The sequence below is a fragment of the Strongylocentrotus purpuratus genome, unplaced genomic scaffold (assembly GCF_000002235.5).
Source record: "Strongylocentrotus purpuratus isolate Spur 01 unplaced genomic scaffold, Spur_5.0 spur5_scaffold_17, whole genome shotgun sequence".
In the NCBI taxonomy this organism is placed as follows: domain Eukaryota; kingdom Metazoa; phylum Echinodermata; class Echinoidea; order Camarodonta; family Strongylocentrotidae; genus Strongylocentrotus; species Strongylocentrotus purpuratus.
Window position 1 is genome coordinate 4,458,280 of NW_022145602.1, and position 20,387 is coordinate 4,478,666.

A 20,387-nucleotide genomic window follows, 5' to 3' on the forward strand; every position below is an offset into this window, starting at 1 on the left:
CTTCTTCTTCTTCTTGTTCTTCCTCCGCTTATTTATTTATTTATGCAATTTGTGTTCCGACAAGGACATTACTAGCAGGTGATTGAAATGCTTCATCACCATGCACACGCACCTGGGAAGGAAGTATCCTTAAATTTGAATACATTTGCTTGGTAGACGACTTCACATTATAGTACGTCACGTTATATTGATGATTTTAACCGGAGTGTTGGCTCAGTCAGTCTAGAGCGTCCGCCTCACAACCGGGAGGTCGTGGGTTCGAACCCCGGCCGCGTCATACCAAAAGACGCTAAAAGATGGGAGTTGTTGCTACCTTGTTAGGCGTTCAACATTAAGGGGTAGAGCAACGTCGATCTGGCGCTGCTCAGTGGCTGCCGGGCTCAAGATCAATTGGGCAAAAAGAATTTCCGTTTCGGTTTAATAAAATGTGGAGTGGACTATTAGGCTATTATTATTATTATTATTATTATCAAGAATATGGCGATTCCCTTGTCGAGCTGAGAAACTGACAGTATTCTTGCTGTATGCCTCTCATTCACTTTGGTGAGGAATCGTGTAGAATTTTAATAATAAGCAAGAATATACTAAATCTCTCAGAATGAGTAAAGTTATTTCTTGGAGTGAGGTTTCCTTTGATAAATTACTATTTGTTTAAGACTGGTATTAAGTTTTAATAATGACACTTGAATATAGCTTTTCCAGATTGTTAACAATTAATATATTTATCTGTATACAAATATTGATGATTGTAGTTATAACGGGTATACAACACTTTTATCAATTGTATTTGTGCCATGTAATTTGTATTTCATTGTTCATTTTTATCTTGTTTATAATGTATACTATTACTATATGTGCAATTCAACCTATGGCTGCAAATCATGTTGTTTAATAAACCATTTTGTTATTGATGATTGAATGGTTAAAGATGATTATGATAATTATGATGATAATGATGATTATGATGATAATGATTATGATGATGGTGATGATTATGCTGATTATGATGATTATGATGATAATGACTATGATGATGATGATGATTATGACGATAACGATGATGATGATGATGATGATGCTAGCTCATGATGAGGATGCTGATGATGAAGGTGATGATTATGATGATTATGATGATAATGATTATGATGATGATAATGATGTTGATGGTGATAATGATATTAAAATGCTTTTGATGATGGTGATGATTATGACGATAACGATGATGATGATGATGATGATGATGATAGTCCTAGATCTAGACCTACGTTTTAGATTTTTAGGACTCTCTCCACGCCAGAGTTATGGGTCACTGGTCAAAAAGTCTGGATATGATTCTGAACTAGTAGTAGATCTATTGCTTGGAATAAAGTAGACACTCTCACACTGTGTCACGCGTGACTGCATGTATTATCTATCTTTGGTGTGACTTAGCAGTCCTACCTAGGAGTCCTAGTGCTAAAACTTTCATCAGTTTGCTTCTCAGTCTTATTTTTCTTTCTTTTAGTTTAGAGCAGTTGCATATTCGAGTTATATTTCCCTTTAAAGCCATGCAGCCAACGAGTAGGCAAATGAGTAAACTTTTTTTTGCTTTAAATGATTCCCCATGCCATGCATCCCATCAATCAAGACCCTACATAAAAATACATATATGGGATCATACATTTCAAATCTTGTCAGCAAGTGTTGAAAGTCCGAGCTCACTATCACTGACATAAGATCATACATTACAGTAACATAGAGTCTACATATCAACTTATCAGAACATTACATTGGAAAAAATTAGTCTTTTAAAGACGTCATAATGACGTTGTCGATACGACAAAAATTAGCTTGGAAAAAATAATCTTTTAAAGACGTCATAATGACGTCGTTATCACGTCGTCAAAACGACAGCATTACATTGGGAAAATTAGTCTTTTAAAGACGTCATAATGTCGTCGTCGATACGACAACAATTATCTTGGAATAAATAGTCTTTAAAAGAGGTCATAATGACGTCGTTATCACGTCGTCAATACGACAACATTACATTGGAAAAAATAGTATTTTAAAGACGTCAAAATGACGTCTTTATGACGTCGTTAATACGACAAAAATTATCTTGGAAAATATAGTCTTTTAAAGACGTCGTAATGACGTCGTCGAGAAGACAAAAAATATATTGAAAAAATTAGTCCTTTAAAGACGTCATTATGACGTCGTTATGACGTCGTCAATGCGACAAAACTCATCTTGGAAAAAATAGTCTTTTGAAGACGTCCTAATGACGTCGTAATTACGTCGTCCATACGACGTACGACGTGTTTACCACTTTACGACCAATTTATGACGTCTTTAAGACGTCAGTCTGCTATCAGGGATGATGCTAGCTCATGGTGAGGATGCTGATGATGAAGATGATGTTGTTGTTGTTTTTAATGATGACCAAAAACAATGTTGATAATGTTCACTTATATTGAATTGCAAGAATTGAATTTAAAGAATAATTATTATGTTTTCACTATCGAAAGAGCAAGAAAATCTCACGAAAAAATTGTAATACTTTCACAATGTTTGTAAACATGTGAATTCGTATGTACCTGTTTTCTCCTGTCAGTAACCTTGTAGATTCGCATTTCATTTTTCCGACTAGATCAATGCATGCCTCACCCCCTCCCCCCTTCCTCTCCCCTCAGAGGCCTGAATCACGCTAGGCCAGTTTTGCCAGAAACCACACTTTTACAAAGAAAATGGTATATCACTAGCAATCACAGAACTCTAAAAATACATGTACGTCATTTCTGTTCTGTGCTCGCATTGCCTCGCAATACATCAAAGTCAACCAACGTATCAAAGTTCGAACCCGGAACTACCAAATGACGAAAAGTTTCCACATAAAATCATAAAAACGCAATATGAACCGCGCAAAGTCGACAATAGAACATCATTATTTGCACTAGTCATTTTATTGGTTCAAACGGGAAATATTTGCAGCTGCAAATCATATTCATTCTCGCACTGAGTTGCAACGGAGATATACTGCACGGCGCGTGACTTCCTCTTAGAAAGGATCTAGTACATATAATTCATCTGATATTTTGACCAGTTCTCGAAAGGTAAGAATGTGCTCTTTTTGCTCTCCAGTTGTCATTGTTTCTTAGATATATTTTTGAAAATTCTATCATCAGCATTACTGAAAGCATTTGCTGCTACAGTAGTATCATACACGATTATGTTCTCTCATCAGCATGGTGTATGCAGATTGAGATTTTTTTAAATCTGTACATTTTGTTGACTTTGCGACCCCCTCCCCCCCCCCCCCTCTCTCTCTCTCTCTTTCTCTCTCTTTACTCCCTTCTCTCTCTCTCTGTTTCTCTCTGTCTCCCTATCTCGCTATCTCTCTCTCTAATCTATCTCTCTCTAATCTCTCTCATATCTCTCTCTGTCTCTCTCTCTCTTTCTCTCCCTCTCTCCCTCTCTCTTTACCCCTTCTCTCTCTGTTTGTCTCTGTATCTCTGATCTCTCTCTCTCTCTATCTCTCTCTCTAATCTATCTCTTTCTCATCTATCTCTCTCTCTCTCTCTCTCTCTCTCTCTCTCCTCTCTCTCTCATCTCTCTCTCTCTCTCTCTCTCTGTCTGCCGGTCTCTCTCTCTCTTTCTCTCCCTCTCTCTCTCTCTCTTTACCCCCTTCTCTCTCTCTCTCTGTTTATCTCTGTCTCCCTATCTCGCTGTCTCTCTCAATCTCTCTCTCTCTCTCTCTCTAATCTCTCTCTCTCATATCTCTCTCTGTCTCTCTCTCTCTTTCTCTCCCCCTCTCTCTCTCTCCCTCTCGCTCTCTCTCTCTAATCTCTCTCTCTCTCTTTCTCTCTAATCTCTCTCTCTCTCTCTCTCTCTCTCTCTCTCTCTCTAATCTCCTCTCTCTCTCTCTCTCTCTCTCTCTCTCTCTCTCTCTCTCTCTCTCTCTCTATATATATATATATCTCTCTCGCTCTCTCTCTCTCCCATCTGAAGTGAATTGACAAGGTTTCTTGATTAGAAAATGAAAGTCACAATCAAAACCTGATACATCTTGAATTTACAAATAAAACTGTAACATATAAAATACATGTAAATAGTACGGGGTAAATTAGGCAAATATAAGATTAATATTCAGTAGTTGCATTGATATGATAAAAAGCAATAAGAATTAGAAGAGTTAATGAAGATAAAGAAAAAGGAGGAGAAAATTAAAATAAAATTGAAAGAAACAAACAAACAAACAAACGAGTTTGATAGTAAAATAAGGGTTTACAATTCATGTTTCTTGAGAATGTGACATATTAAAGTTTACATCTAAAAGTATTCAACAAAGGCCCTAGTTTAATCAGTCCACCTTTCATTTTTGAGTTACGAAAAGCACAAAAACCATCAAATTTAAAAGAGGAATTAATAATTAAATTGTTAACTGTACATGTACATTATTGTAGATTACTCTGTCAATTATAATTTGGTGAATCAACATGTTGAACATATACTGGTTTGTCCTATAATCTTGCAAAGAATGTCGCTTCAGAAGAAGCAAATTTACATCAAAAGGAAATATCAGTGTCAGCTATTTGTAAAGGAAATGCATAGTTACTATGGATGGAGAATTGCGGGTTGTTGAGTGTTGGTATCAAAATGAAATTCGGAATCTACCAGTGACAATGCGGCCATTATTACGTTTTTCCTTGACGCCAGACAAGAAAAATCTTCAAAAGCAACTAACCACGGGTAAAACTAAATAGTCAAAACACTATACACACATGTACCAACTATACATTTTGTATTTTGTATTTATTAACATTTATTTCCTTCTCAACAGCACAATATAAAACACACTGTATATATACATGATATATGTAACAATTATTTCAACATAGAGTATACAGTAAATAATTCAGATACGGAAGGAGGCGAAAACCCGAAAGCATAGCTTGAGTTGGGAACGCCCATAATAAATGAATACGATATATAATATTAATTAGGATGATATTTCGAAGTTGAATTCTAGGCTGTATTATGAGTGCCTAATGCCCCTTGAAATAAAGAATAGCCACAATGACGTACGCTGGGAGACCCCATACAAGTGCAGCTGAAAATGCATGGGCTAGGCCAGCAATCTGTTTCTCTGCGGTTGTTTTTTGTTCATTTTGTTGTACGTTCTTAATGTTGCTGTGGGTTTTTTTCTTCAATTTAATGCCATATGATTTGTTTTTCTTATATAAACTGTATATTATATATATTGTTCTTCTTCCTTTCACTGTAAATTCTTTTTAATATGACGGAAATACGAACAAACAAATTTTATTTAATGCTTCAGTATACAGAGAACAGATTTAGTGACATTGTCGTTTGGATCGTTAGGACATATTATATTCAACCAAAAAAAGGGTGCGTTTCCTCAGGGACATTATTGAATATACTTTGCATAACTCTAAAGATATTTTAAGAGATTTGTTCATTTAAACAGCGAAGGACACAGAATGTATTGCCTTACACCCATTATTATGTGGGGTTTTTTTTTTTTTGTTAACAATCGATTATGTTTTCATTATGAGTAGGCTTTTGGCAGGGAAATTGGTACCAGAAAAAGTTGTTTTGTAATGCAATGCAAAATGACCTAAATATTCTCTTTTCAATCGTTTCATCATTTCATATACAGTGCATAATTGTAATGTTACCAAACTGCATTAAACTCATTGTAAAGAATCGTACTTGAAAACAAAAATTGTTTAATGAATTTGAATTACAAGTTATGCGCCTGTACAAAAACGTAAAAATCCAGAGGATTTTGTATCGCGGAGATCATCGTAATATACCGCCTATTACAATCAACAACTAAATTAATCATACCTGTAATGTTTTAAGCGCTTAGAGACGGTATTCAGTATTAAGCGCTAAACAAATCCAGATTATCATCATAATTATTACCCTCACCAAGTTCTGTAATTTTTCAAGTATGCGAACAAAATTATTATTTTCCGATTTCATTGACTTTTCTGGGTATTATCAAAGCCGAAATCTAAAAGCATTCAACGCATTATTCATCCAGGGTGGGGGGGGGGGGGGCATAAAGACTAAGATCGACTTAAAGTTGGACTTAAGTATGGCATGCTGTTTATGTCACTGGTTGCTCTCACTGTTGATATCTCAATTATGATCTTTAGATAATATTTTTTCCTTCAATAATGAACTATCCGACGGTAAATTCTGTAGATTTGTGACCACGATTTGTAGCCTATACGTCCTTTGAGAAGCCAATGCCAGGAATGGTTAGGGGAACTAATGGCATGAAAGGCCTGCCATATTTAAGTTCAACTTAAAGTCATTTTAGTTTTTGTGAAACACTCCCCAGTCCATGAGTTACGAAACACACACACAAACATCAAATTAACGAGAGTAGGGCAAATTTAGTTGCCACTTGTAAGTGTACGTGTTTACGATGATGGTTTGTTTATGTTTTAATAAGTGCTATAATTAGAGGCTGTGACGTGCGACAGAAACTTCTAAAAACAGGTTTCAGTTAATGAGGCTATAAACACTCATGTTTTATTGTAAATTTATGATAGTAATAATATCTATTTGTAATAACATTATCATAAACAAGAACGTCTGCGCTTTCGATCAATATCATTTTTCGTCCAAATGATTTTATTTCCTCCTCTTGTTTTTGAACTGTGGTCGTTTCTTTAACATTTAACCTATATAACCACCATCATTTAGACTGAACTATGAGCTTGAACATGATGGTTTTATGTTTGTATTAGTATTTGCACTTGCTTGTTAAGTAAATCAGTATTTCCCTTAAGTCAATTGAACGTCCATATACCATACAGTCATATAACGTCCTGTTCAAATGATGACGTCACAATGTAGCGCATCACTGTCATCCTGTAAAAGTTGGCTCGATCGAAACGACTTCCTCTGGTTCCCGTTTCGCGGAATAATTGCAAGTCATGGCAGTATAGTTCGGGGAAATAGTTGGCAACTAACTCATAATGATAATAATATATGAAAATAATAATAATAATAATGATAATAATAATGATGATCATAACAATGATGATGATAATAACAATGATGTTACAGAATAACTTAAAGGTAATATTTGAGCTAAATTATGTTCTTTTAAACGTATCATTAATGTATTTTAGGCCATATAATTATGTTTTAGCTTTGTTTATTGAACGAGTCTTTGTTTTTCAGCTGCACATTCGATTAGTTTTATATAAACGAATAACCGAATAATTGACTTAGACTTATTGGAAGGGTCCTACATAATATACGGCAGTCAATAGTATGAATTTTAATAAAAACGATTTCAGTCAATATTTTAGGAGTATAATTTAGATATTGTTGTCTGTTAACCATTCATCCTATAGTTATACACGATTGGCTGTTTAGAACTGAAAATGTGTTGAATAGCGCATGCAATATTCCACTGCCTATATACTTAGCATTGGAATATGTAGCTAAGAGCGGTTTGCAGTAAATACACCCAGAAATGTGAAAGAGGAAGTTTGCTACAAAATTTTGCTTCGTAAATACCACAACAAACGAAGACCAAAAACCCTTTTAAATACGTAATATTGATAATACCCCGCGAATGGCGTATCAAGAAACTGATGGCGGGGTTAATTTGTAGGCCTACTGAGTTCGACAAACCGAAACATTGTCAGTGATGAGGAATCAGTTTCCTTATTTCTCTTTTTTTTTACTTCCGGAATCGGTAACTTTTTTGGAATTATTCGCTCTCCATTACAATGTTGCAGTACTATGTGAATGAAAAATATGGAATTTTGGGTTTCTCAAAAATTATGATTGATGCAAATTTGGAATTACAGTAAATTTAGGTCGTTTTTTTAAACATTTAAGGAGGTGCCTGGAAGCAGAGGAGATCAGAAAGTATGATTTTATGACAAAATTAATCTACGTTTATTAATGATCACACTCGTTTCTACAACCAAATACCCAATTTTATTCATATTCTGTTATGCAATTCGCAATTCCTCATCCAAATCTATTTGTTTTCCTTCGAAATAGTTGATGTGTTTAGCGTAAAGCAAAGGGGATTATTTTTGCCAGTAAAAGTTTCTCTTTCGTCGAGAATACTGCATGTCCATTTCCCCCGACGTGGCTTCGATACACGCGTCCTTGATGCAAACAACTTTTATATAGGAATTGTGTGTTTCTCTCATTTTCTTTTCAATCATAACGTAGGCCTACTTTTTCTTTTTGATCGTATAATTTGCATAATTATACATACAATAATATTGGAAGCCACTATTCACATTGTTTCTAACCAATGATTCGTACTGTGGCGTAGCTACAGAAGGCTACGGGGGCACGTGACCCCATCCCCCCTCTTTCTCGAGTGGTGAAAAATATAATAAGACAGAAAGGAAAGCGTTGTAGGAGAGAAATGACAGTGGAGAACGAAGACGCCTGCCTGGGCCACCTCCCACCCCCCCCCCCCCCCCGAAATTGGTATTCTTCTTCTTCAGTCAGGTGGCGCTATTTATAGAGTTTACGCCATCCTTCTTTGTCTGCTGTTGCGCTTGTTGCCTCTGACAGCTTTTTCCCTGTCCATATTTTGATGTCTTTGAACCAGGAAATAGCAGGTCTGCCTCTTTTTCGCCTGGCTTCCACTGTTCCTGTTGTATAAAGGGACTTTCCAAGACCATCTCTCCATACTACATGGCCAAAAAACCGCAGTTTCCTTCTGGCAATGCTCTTTCTGAGCAACATCTCTGTATCCAGCTTAATTGTCCAGTACCCATCGGTTTGTTCTTCTGTCTGTCCACGGAACCCTCAGTATTCGCCGGTACATCCACATTTTAAACGCATCAACTCTCTTTTCATCTCTTTTGGTATACCCTTCCAAATTCGCATTTCAAAGAGTTTCAAAGAGGCGCTCCCCCCCCCCCCCCCCCCCTCCCCCTTTACTCAATCGTTCCAGTGTACCCTCAAGCTGCGCCACTGGTTGTTTGATTACCTACCAGGATAATGGAAAATATCAAGGTATAGTCAAACCTGTCTATAGCGACCGCCCAAGGAAACACAAAAAGTGGTCTTTATAGACAGGTGGTCTTTGTAGACAGGTTCCTTTAGTACATGATTCAATGAGAAACCATTTTCAATGGAAACAACAAATGTGGCCTTTGTAGACAGGTGGTCACTAAAGCAGGTTTGACTGTATTTCCTCCCATGAGCGTTACAGACCGCATCCTCCGCTCCTCCTCCACTCTCTGTTATGTCCCTTTTGCAGCCAACCTCAAATTCTGTAGAACATTGCAGGAATTATGAATATGTCATGTATGTCCTTTCTGTAAAAGTTAATTGAAACTATTAATCAGAAGATTAATAAAGTAGTGAATTTTTCACTATAAAAGGATATGTTTTTGACGTATTTATTTCTTATGCTTAACGGTAAAGGCCAGTTATGGATATGCGATTGCATTGTGAAAAAACGTTGTGGAATCGATCAGAAAAGGTTGATCATCTAGCATCTGCAAGGTTCTGGAATCATCAAAATGATAAGAAATTTGGCCCATTCTTCGTAAAGTTACAAGCACTATACACAGAAAGATGTATATGGGACTACCCTATATCTCTCACAGTCCATGAGAGAAACAAGCTTACCAAATATATGAATTAGTAGGCGGTTTCCCGGCAAATTTTTTATCATCATGTATTATTCAAAACATATTCTTTCACATGATTGGTAATGAGAGCTTCCATTTCATTTTTTGAAATTGGGGCGTTTCCAACACTGGTCTTTACCTTTAAATACTACATTTATTTATGCAAATTTCAAAGTAAAATACCCAATTTTCAGGGTTTCAGAACTTACATTGACTATAATAAAGATCTTGAATATCGTATTGCGAAAAAAGAAAAACTAACTGCCCTTGCACTTTAAAAAATGGAAGTTTGTTTTATAATGCTGTTTTATAATGTTGTATCGGTACGTGCATGTAGGCCTAATTGTCTGCATCTGAGTGTAAATTTACTTTTTTGTGAGGTTTTGATCTGCGTTTTACTGCTTTTTTGTAATATTTTTATAACAACTTGTAAATATTGTAATTATTATTTATTGTTCAATAAAACACATAAAAAGTTAAACGTTAACAGTGTCCTAGTATTCAAATTATGCAAGGAAACCCGTTTACTTACTAGACTTCACCGTCAGACACTATTGAGTGACTGACTGGCTTTGTTCTTCTTTGGTAATAACATACATAACATGATCTGTAAAGGGTAAATGAACATTTGTCTACATCAATAACCCACTTCTTGTAATGGCCAAAATTAAACTGATTGAATCTTTGTGCAGCAGAAAACGTACGACAATTCGGTACAATGGTCTGAAAATCAGACTATTACTTTAGTGATTGCAATCACTTAAGCCGATTTGACAACTAATGGTCGTTATTTTCCCACTAAAGACATTTTCAAGCCCTTTCGTTTTGAGGGAAGTTTTAAATAAGTATTGTCTTTCAATTTCGAATTTAACCTTTTCATTTTTTGGACTTGCAAATGAAACATAGTCATCATTTGTCACTCTATCCAGTGGACCCCTCTAAAAAACAGCCCTCGCGTCGATTAGGGTGTTCCATACCACAAGTGGTAAATAAATAAATAGATAAATCCACCAAACTTAATTACCTTTGCCATCTTTTCTTCACAGCCACATTCCAAAACTCTCCGACCTTTTGAGGTCTTTTGTTTTCAGAGTCTATGCCTCTGATCCATAGAGCAGCACAATATTCAACAAAGTAGTATCTGTGTTTTAATTAAGTATAAGTATTTAAAAATATAGAAAGAGAGTAATAACTTCACAAGACTTAGTAATGTACTAATACTTTTTTTTTATTGTATTACTTTTAAATTACCTTTAATTTACTTGCAACCATGAACCTGATAAAGGTGTATTTTGACTTAATGTCTTCTTTTTCTCTTCTTGCATGTTTTCCCCCTTTTTATTCTCTCATTCTTATTTTCTTCATTTATCATCATCTTCTTGTCATTCTGCTAGTGCTTCTGATTTGTTTTTGTCTCGTTTTAATTTTTTTAATTTTTTTTATTGTCTGTCATGTTTTTTTGATTCCGTAATTTTTTTCAAAATTAAGTTATAAATGTATAAAGTATAATTATTATTGTGCGAACTTACATCTAACAAGCTTTGCTTTCAAGTAGGTTCGTTTTTTTTTTTTCATTTCTTGTAATTAAATCATTTTGCATTACAATGACTTAAAAACAATGTCAAAGATATTTCAATGCTCATTTCTGTTATATCATTACGTTTATTATTATCTGTTATCGTTTATATTATGTGAAAAGAAATGAAAAATAAATTCGCTCTGTATAAAGCTACTGCTACTACTACTACTACTACTACTACTACTACTACTACTACTACTACTACTACTACTATTGTGTACCAATGTATGTATTTTGGCCTAATGTATTTTTGTTCGTGTCTGATGATAATCCGACCTTGTGGATTTGTATTAATACAATTGAATCTGAACTTTGAATTTGAATTAGTACATTGTAAAGCTCTCTACTATGTTACCATATCAAATTGTTTATGACTATGTCATTGTTTGATGTATCACGCATAGGCCTTCTCAGGCCGGCCGTCTGATGACGGTGTGATTTTTTTTTAAATAAAGAAATAAACTTAACTAATCTGAACTATATTAAGTGGGAAAAGTGGAGCGGGGAGGAGGCGGTAATCAGATTAAGGGTGGATGAGCCAGTATAGGCCAAATAGCGGTCGAATATAGCTCCATGCTTCAGTTAGATTATCAGGCGCGGATCTACGGGGGGGGGTTTAGGGGGTTTAAACCCCCCCCCCCCTTGGGCGGCCCAAAAAAAAAAAAAAAAAAAAAAAAGAAAAGGGAAAAAACAGAGAAAAAAGAAAAAAAAAAGAAAAAAGAACGCACGCTGGAGAGAAACCCTTTCAAGTGCAAATATTGTGAGAAGATATTCAACTCATCTGGTAACTTAACCAAACACATGATAACTCTGGATATAAGTGTGTATTTAACTGTTACTTGATTTAAAAAGACGTTATCATGCACTGCTTTTTATGGTCTCCATTGTGTTAATAGATGCCAGGAAAACATCACTTACGGGGTTCAAATAAACACCCACAAAAAAATCGGCTCGCCGCTTCGCGGCTCGTGGACGATGCTCCGCATCGTCATTATTTTGGTCAAACCCCCCCCCTTAGCAAAAAGCTAGATCCGCCCCTGATTATAATTTCTTTTATAACATTAGAAGGGAAAAGGAAGTAACAGAAAGAAAATAGATTATTACCCTTGTAAATCCCCTTCTAGATACTATTTGATTATTGACCAGTTTTTCTTTTGTTTTTTTGTTACAGAACACAATCAAGATGGCGTCACTGAGAACCTTATCTGCTATTTTCATTCTATTCTGCAGTGTAATACACAGTGCAATGGCCTATAGCGTCTGTAAGTACAGTATAACACGTAACGCCCGTCGCTTAAAGCCCCTCTAAATTAATGTTGGGAGCCCCCAAAATTTCACTTGAATTGTATCATAATGTGAAAGAGGATGTCATCTAAGACATAGTTTTCTGCAAGGACTTTCAAAACACCTTCTTTCTTCTTCTTCTTTTTTTTTTTGGGGGGGGACATCCTTGCAGAAGTGTGTCTTATAGATTACAATTTAAGTAAAATTTTGCCATCAAATTTGGGGCTCCCAACACCTTAAGAGGGGCTTTAAGATTTGTTCACTTTTCGATGTTAAAAAATGGCCTACACTTTGGATGCTGTTTACTCATTTTCAATACTTCTCTATCTGCACAAACTCAATGGTTTCGACACCAACTGCATGCGGTTAGTTGTAAAGCTCTCTTGAGGAAGTTTACAGAAGATTAATTTTGTCTCGGTTTAAGACTTTTGAAAAGAATACCAGTGAATGCGATGATTATTGAGAATGAGATGGGGAATCCCCCTTTCTTTTGGAAATGATTGCGTGTGAATGAATTACGTGTCAGCACGGTACAGAATAAGCAGTGGCGGATCCAGGGGGGGGGGGGGGGAGGGGGGCCCGGGCCCCCTTGAGAAAAAAATCATGTAAAATCACGTGATTTTTTTAAACCTTTTTTTTTTGGGGGGGGGGTGCAAATTGAAAATCAAAAAAAAAAAATGTACTCACTACCCCCCCCCCCCCCCCCCCCCCCCCCCCCCCCCCCCCCCCACTGAGCGACTTTTTGGCCGGCGCGATTTTCAAATTTTCGGGAGCAAAAAAAAAAAAGATGGGCCCCCTCCCCTAAGAAATCCTGGATCCGCGCCTGAGAATAAATATCCCGGGCAAATGCTTTTGAAAAGAATTTCAATGAATGCGAAGATTGGTTATATATTGGGGGCCGCCATCTCTTTTATAAATATTTGTGTAAGAAATGAACTTTGATAATATCAATACGCGGTACAGTGCAAAAACTGCAATTCAAACGTATGCAATAAATCGTCGACAAAGTCTAAAATTGTTTTCTAAACGTGTCAGCTACCAGCTAGTATAGATGTGACCCCCCCCCCCTCTCTCTCTCTCTCTCTTTATGTATTTATATGGTTTTTAGGATTGTTGACAAACACGAGTCAGTATAGGAATCGCGGCTCTTGCCCTCTTGCCGTCAACGCCCCCACCCACCCTCCACTCTTGTTCTGCCCGTGACTCGATCACTAGGGACTTTTAGATTTGCACGTCGACATAGTGGACTGCTACGCGTGACGTTCTTTCAAGAAAATGTGGCGTCTTTTAAAGGCACTGTCAGTGCCTTATAAGGACGTCACACGTATCAGTCCACTATGTCGACAGGCAAAATAAAAGTCCCTACTGTTATTCACTAGTTGGTGCTAGCATCGAGTCCTCTGCCTGTCAAGTGCATGGACATTAGGTGATGTGGGCAAGTTGACCATGAGCTGGCGCTGTGCTTTATATTAATAGTGTCCCTTTATAGCAAGGGACATAACAGAGCCATTTATAGATGGCTCTGGGTAGTAACAGAACCGTCTTTACACAAAATAATGGCTCTGGATATAGTAACGGTGTCGCTATACTGGATAGTAATTAGCTATAGATAGTTCATCAGTTCAGTATCGCTTTTTTAATAATCCTATATTTCTTTGTTTCGTTTTCGCAGACTATGGTTCTTGGTACCTCTACGTTTGGATACCGCTCGTGATCATCGCAATTATCCGATGCTGCTGCTATTATAACCAAAAGAAAGAACGCGAAGCACAAACGGTCTATGTAGATCAGGGCGGTCGACCCACCGGTCAGGCACAGACGGTTATCAGCACCCAAATGACGGCAGGCTCGACCGTGATCAATCCTCCCCAGTATCAACCCGCTCTGCACTACGGGCAGCCTCAAGGCGCCGTTATCAATTCGGCCTACACACCAGATCCTGCAGGTACCGCCTACCCGCCCAATGCACCGGGACTGCCCTATCCGCCCAGTTCACCGAGGCAACCGGGTACCGCGTACCCACCTCCCCCTCAGTACAGTGAAGCGGTTAAACTCCCCGAACCTCTTTAGTCACTTAAGAAGAAGATATTGATTAAATCTACATCCAGTTAGATGTTTATCATTTCGTGAGCGTGAAATCAACTCGGAACACATATAATTACAGCTGCACAAATCCACATTGTTTTGTTACTCGTGCTCAGAAGTGGCGGATCAGAATTCGGGAATGGGGGGGGGGGGGGGGGGGGGGGGGGGGAGGAACGCCAGTCTGACAATTTTGTGGAAAAAGACTTCTCCTATACAAAGTTTAAAAATAGCAAAAGGCTATCAGCCCATGACCAGAAATTTTCTATCCCCCCTCCCCCCCCCCCCCCTTTGTTCGCTGTGGGGGGGGGGGGGGGGGGGGTACCTCTCCTGGATTCGCCTTTGCGCATCCAACATTAAATGCACAAGGTGCCTTCAAGGTGTTATGGTTGCCCAAGTTTCAACTCAAACTCTAATGCACTGAAGGTCTTGGATGTTATGTTCAATACTTCAATAAAGAAAAAAGAGCCTTAAATATGAAATGACATTTTACACGGCCGCCCCAAAAATAGGCAAACCGCTGCATTATTTTGTTTAATGTTTAAATGAATGACTTTGGCGTGTATTCACCGAGCTCTGTGTTTAAGATACCTACGGCAGGGACTATCCCAAGTCCCTGCCTACGGCATGATAAAACGTCATTATATCCACACGAGGGTTTAGTCTCGTGTGTTTGTGTTTACTCAGTAAAATTATGCATTTCATATAATTATTCTCTATCTTAGGCGTGATACTTTGCAGAACATAAGTGAAAGATTGTTGGCTCCTACTTTTAACCAAACAAAGTCGAGCCGTCGATTCTAAAATAACAAAGAACACTCTTCAATATGACCTGTCTGCTTCATAATTATATTGATGCGTAGTGTAATAGTTATTCACATTATAACTTTAAGTGTGTAAAATAAAATAATGTGACTATATTCACGTAAATAATATGAAATCGGTTTTTTGTACTGTATATTTTCGGAATATTCTGTTGTTCCGGTAATTTCGAAAATTTTCTTCAGGGGTCTATAGATATTGCAGTCTTCCATTGTCTTATTATTTTGTTTAGAAGGGAAGTCCACCCTCAGTCATATCAAATTCGTTTTTGATAAAAGCAGAAAACTGAGAGAAACAAATTAGTGAAAGTTTAAACAAAATCCGATTAAAAGCAGGACAGTTATGAATTTTTAAGTTGTCATCAGTGAAACACAAATTGGCAACACTGTGACGTATCTTGCAAGCTCCTCCCCATTTTTCTCTGTACATACAATTTCATAGTTATTAATGACGGGATAGACCTGTTTCATACAGGGTTGTCTAAAAACACTTAAAAAATTATATCTAGGGTGAATGTATGTAACTTTCTCAAGAAAAAATATAATTTAAAACAAAAAAAAAGTTTTTGGGGGGCAATAGTACAGGGCGAAAGGTAGGGGACCTCCCAAAATACATTACATAGTTGTCAATTTGTGTTTGATTGGTCGCACCTTCAAAAGTTAATAACTTTTCTTTCTTTCTAATCGGATTTCACTCGAACCCTAACTGAACTGAACCAACGTGATATCAAGGTGCACGCCACCCCCCCCCCCCTGATTATAATTATTATCACGAATTTTCTCTGACATTAGCTATAATTATCCTTTCTTTTCTCAAAACTGTAATTAAATGCAAGTTAGTTTAGTTATCATACACTTTGAGGCTGTGCATTATATTCGAATGTTCATTTTCACCCAAAATTATATTTCGGTACTGTTTTTGTAATATGTTCGGATTTTTTTCCCGACCTTGCTTTATATTTAAACTTGGCTTTATTATTCACTAAGTGAAACAACATTTTTAAAGCATGAAATTATTTTTCTAAAACGGAATGAAGCCATGATCTTGTTTGTATATAATCATGTTTGATAAAGCTTCCAATGAGAAAAATGACACTAGTTCCATTTTCATTTTTGTTCGTTTGTTTGTTTGATTGGATTTGTTGCTTTTGATGTTTTATTTAACCTGCGATGTGCGTTACTTCCTTTAGCCATGTTAACAAAACAATCAACGTCCATAATCATGATACCATATTGAATTGTGAAAAAGAAAAGGAAAAACAGATCGGATTATGCGACTATCGCAAGTTTGTTTGAACGAAATTGGATAACCGACAAGTTCATAAGCTCAAATACATGTTATATTTTGTTGAATCCAACCTTCGTTTAAAGTTGAATCGAATGAGAACAAAAATCACAGAAAGTAAGGTGACTGTCGCAGACTGGCGAATGCTTGAATCGGATAAGCACCTAAAGCGATTAAGTATGATATATGGTAATGGTATGGCATATCCGGACACCTACCCCTTGGGCAACCACCCCTAGGACAACAACACCCTAGGAAAACTAATCCCCAGACAACTACCCCCTAGGATAGTTGTCCTAAAGGATGGTTGTCGTAGGGGGTAGTTGTCCTGGGGGTAGATGTCCTAGGGAGCAGGCACGTAGCCACGGGGAGGGGTGGCTCGTGCCCCCCCCAAAAAAAAAATAAATAATAATAATACAAAAAATAAATTAAAAAAAAAAAAAAAAAAAAAAAAAAAAAATTCCAAGATCGGTTGAACTTTTTTGGACCCCCCTTTTTTTTGTTTTTTACCTCGATCGATTACATGTATGTGCCCCCCCCCAAAAAAAATCAAACTCTGGCTATACGTGCCTGTTAGGGAGTAGTTGTCTTGGGGTAGTTGTCCGGGGGTAGTTGTCTTTAGGGGGTGGTTATCCAGTGGGTGGTTGTCCAGGGGGTAGGTCATGGTAGCCAGATGGCCGAATTGCAGAATTTGGTATATTGCGTAAAAACATAAATAATTCTACAAACGTAAATAAACTACAGTACAATTATCCAGCAAATTGTATAAACAGATAACACACAGTGATTGAATTTTGTTTAAAAAAATGAATCAGTTTAATATACACCTACATAATCAATGAATAAAGTTTGGTTAACAGGTAAGCAGGGAATAATATGCTTAAATCTATTCCACAATCATAGAGGAAAAGATCGTTCGAAACAAGGAGAAAAAAGGACTGGAGGGAAGTGAAAAGGAGAGGCATAGAGACTAGAGAGGGAAAATACAGACAGCACAGGTCCTAACCAGGAACAGTATAAGAGAGAGACAGAGGTTGAGAAAGGGAGAGAAAGAGAGAGAGAGAGAGAGAGAGATATGAGAAAATGCTGAGGATGATACATAACGGATATATGGAAAATAAGTCTCAAAGTTATCAAAGTTTGAAAGCTGACATCGTTACATTTTGTGAATCTCAAATCGGTGAATGTTGATCATTGCAAACTTGAATAGCAAAACGTTTCCTATTAATTGTTGTACATAAAAATATCACAAATGGTTTCACAAATGGTTTCACAGATACATTCACCAGTTACATTGTTACATGTCCCTCGGGGACTGTACAACCGGTAGGGTAAGGGATTCTCAGCCTATTTGGGAATACGGGAATATCTATCTAAGTGGGTCGCTTTTTTGCACACACAAAAAAAGAAGTAAAACAAATCAGATATGATTTTGTGTTTGGAAAACCCTAAAAATTTCCCCACTTTTAGATCTTAGCCTTATTCATTTGATATTATCAGCCGCGCACCCCCCCCCCCCCCCCAATTGTATTTTTCAATATACCCCCAAGCTGTACAGAAGGAGGGCACCAGCTCGGCAGCCGTATACGTCTGTTCATGTAGTACATCAAGCCCGATGCCCCCATGCACACTCAGTATCCCCGCAATGAACCAACAGTGTCAACTAATAAAATTAAAGTTATTGCTTGCTTGGTACCTCTTCAGGAAAGTTCGTTGTGTGCAGAAGTAAATGTGAGGTTTTTCAAAGTGCAATATTCAATGTTCAACAATGATTACGTTCTCAATACCAAATGCTTTTAAAATTTACCAATAGAGGGCGCAATTAATTTTGTCATACGCTTACGGTGAGTAATCATTTTTTTTTTTTTAATTTGACGCTGTCGTATAAAGGTAATAATGAGATGGCGTGCTTTCGTTTTGGGCGAGCATGCACAAACGGGTCCAATACCTAGTTTACCGTCGCCCAAAACGAAAGCACATGTACTACATCATTCACGCCAACACTAGCCTATAATCTAGGCGGAGTGCCGAGATTTTTTCTTTGCTGCTTGACTAACCTTAAGCAGAACGTCTGATACAGCGAGACTACGAACCGCGAGCCGCGCACCGCCTATAATCACTGGTCTAGCTTTAGTCGTTGTTTTTTTATTATCGACCATGAATCCGTGGCAGTTTTTCGTACGAAAACTGCCGCGGATTCATGGTCGATAATAAAAAAAACAACGACTAAAGCTAGACCAGTGATTATAGGCGGTGAGCCGCTTCGCGACTCACGGTTCGTAGTCTCGCCGTATCAGACGTTCTGCTTAGGGTTAGTCTAGCAGCAAAGAAAAAAGCTCGGCACTCCGCCTAGATTATAGGCTACGCCAACACCAGACCGACTACAGGCTGACACCAGACCGAATAAACAATCACATTAAAACGAATGGCCAAAAATTGGTCGGTTTGGATTCCGTGTGTAGTGGGCTCGGCGGTGTGTTCAAATTTTAAGCACATTTTTTTTTGACAAAAGGTTCACATAACTAAATAGATTGTCAGAGGCTTTTCTGATAAAGCAACAACTAATGTAAATAAACTGTATTCCATCCACAGGGATTCTAGTATTCGTTTCAGGTGAATGAAATGGTATAGTCATGATATGGAGTGACATACAAATTAACAGATCTTTTCCAAAATGTTTTGAACACTTTCCGAAAGAGGGCGCGATGATTGTTTTGTCATACGGTCAGTGAGCAGATCTTTTCCTGAAGCTGTCGTATAAAAGCATGTCAAGGTTTACTTTGCGACCATGTTTATTTAAAGGAAGGGGTAGCGGTAGGACTGGTCACGGCTTTATTGAAGATAAGTGACGTCAATTTTTCTCTTGCCATTTTTTCTTCTGATTCTGCATTTGGTTGGAGCTAGAAATCACTCAAAGCATGCTCGTTCAGGGGGAGGATTATGCTTCTTGATGGTGTGTACTGCGAGGGTGTTGAGGTCCTAGTAGAGTCAATATCTGAAACTGTTGTCTTCCGTCGTTTGGATGGATAAGGAAGGTTCTCAGGAGATGAGGTCTCTACAACCTGACCTGCATGTATAACGCTACGGAGATTGGCAGAGCCAATTTTTCATCATCTAGAAGGGAGGCATTCCGATCTCTCCAGACTTGGAACACTTCAAAGTTTGGACATTGGCTATCTCCTGTGAGGTTTGTAGAACCACTTGCCAACTCGTTGTATAGTAGGATATCAAACCCAGGGCATCCGGTAACAGCTGAAGTGGTTCCACACCTAGAAAACAGGTTCCAAATTCCTTGTACCTGTATAGGAATCGGCCTATGCTTCCTAGGCGGAAAATCTGGACTGCATGGACACTTTGCCGCGAATGCCACGGCAGATGCCTCTACTTCTGCAGGTGGGGTACTTTCTTTCTTCAGAAGCTCAACACGAGCAGTCATGTCCAGACACTCCATCGGGAGGAGCTCACCAACTTCTTCCATAAAGGCATCAAGCTTGTTGTCTGAGATGACATTGACGAGCTCCACCTTGTAACATTGACTAAGGACCGTCTCCAGTTCTTCGTCGAAGGTGGATGTCGGAACTCCATTACTGTCTCGTTGGCAATTACGTAACGTAGGATCATTCCTACATGCAAGCACCTTGTACAAATTCTTGCAGTCGTGCGGCAGCTTAATAGCCTTCAAAGTTCCACAA

At 37.8% G+C, this 20,387-nt stretch overlaps 1 protein-coding gene across 1 annotated transcript; it reads left to right on the forward strand.

Moving 5' to 3' along the window:
* The first annotated feature begins 2,816 nt into the window (after window positions 1-2,816).
* LOC752916 (rhodopsin-like) lies at window positions 2,817-14,731 on the forward strand. The gene is made up of 3 exons (XM_011677532.2): window positions 2,817-3,095; window positions 12,395-12,485; window positions 14,180-14,731. Exons 2-3 carry the CDS (start codon window positions 12,407-12,409, stop codon window positions 14,575-14,577), a joined length of 477 nt encoding a protein of 158 aa, XP_011675834.1. The 5' UTR covers window positions 2,817-3,095; window positions 12,395-12,406; the 3' UTR covers window positions 14,578-14,731.
* The last annotated feature ends 5,656 nt before the right edge of the window (window positions 14,732-20,387 follow it).

What these genes read in the sequence shown, in the direction of transcription:
- LOC752916 (XM_011677532.2), top strand. Translation starts at nt 12,407, where the DNA reads ATGGCGTCACTGAGAACCTTATCTGCTATTTTCATTCTATTCTGCAGT. An exon ending in TGCAATGGCCTATAGCGTCT is followed by an intron (nt 12,486 to 14,179) that starts GTAAGTACAGTA and finishes TCGTTTTCGCAG; the next exon opens with ACTATGGTTCTTGGTACCTC.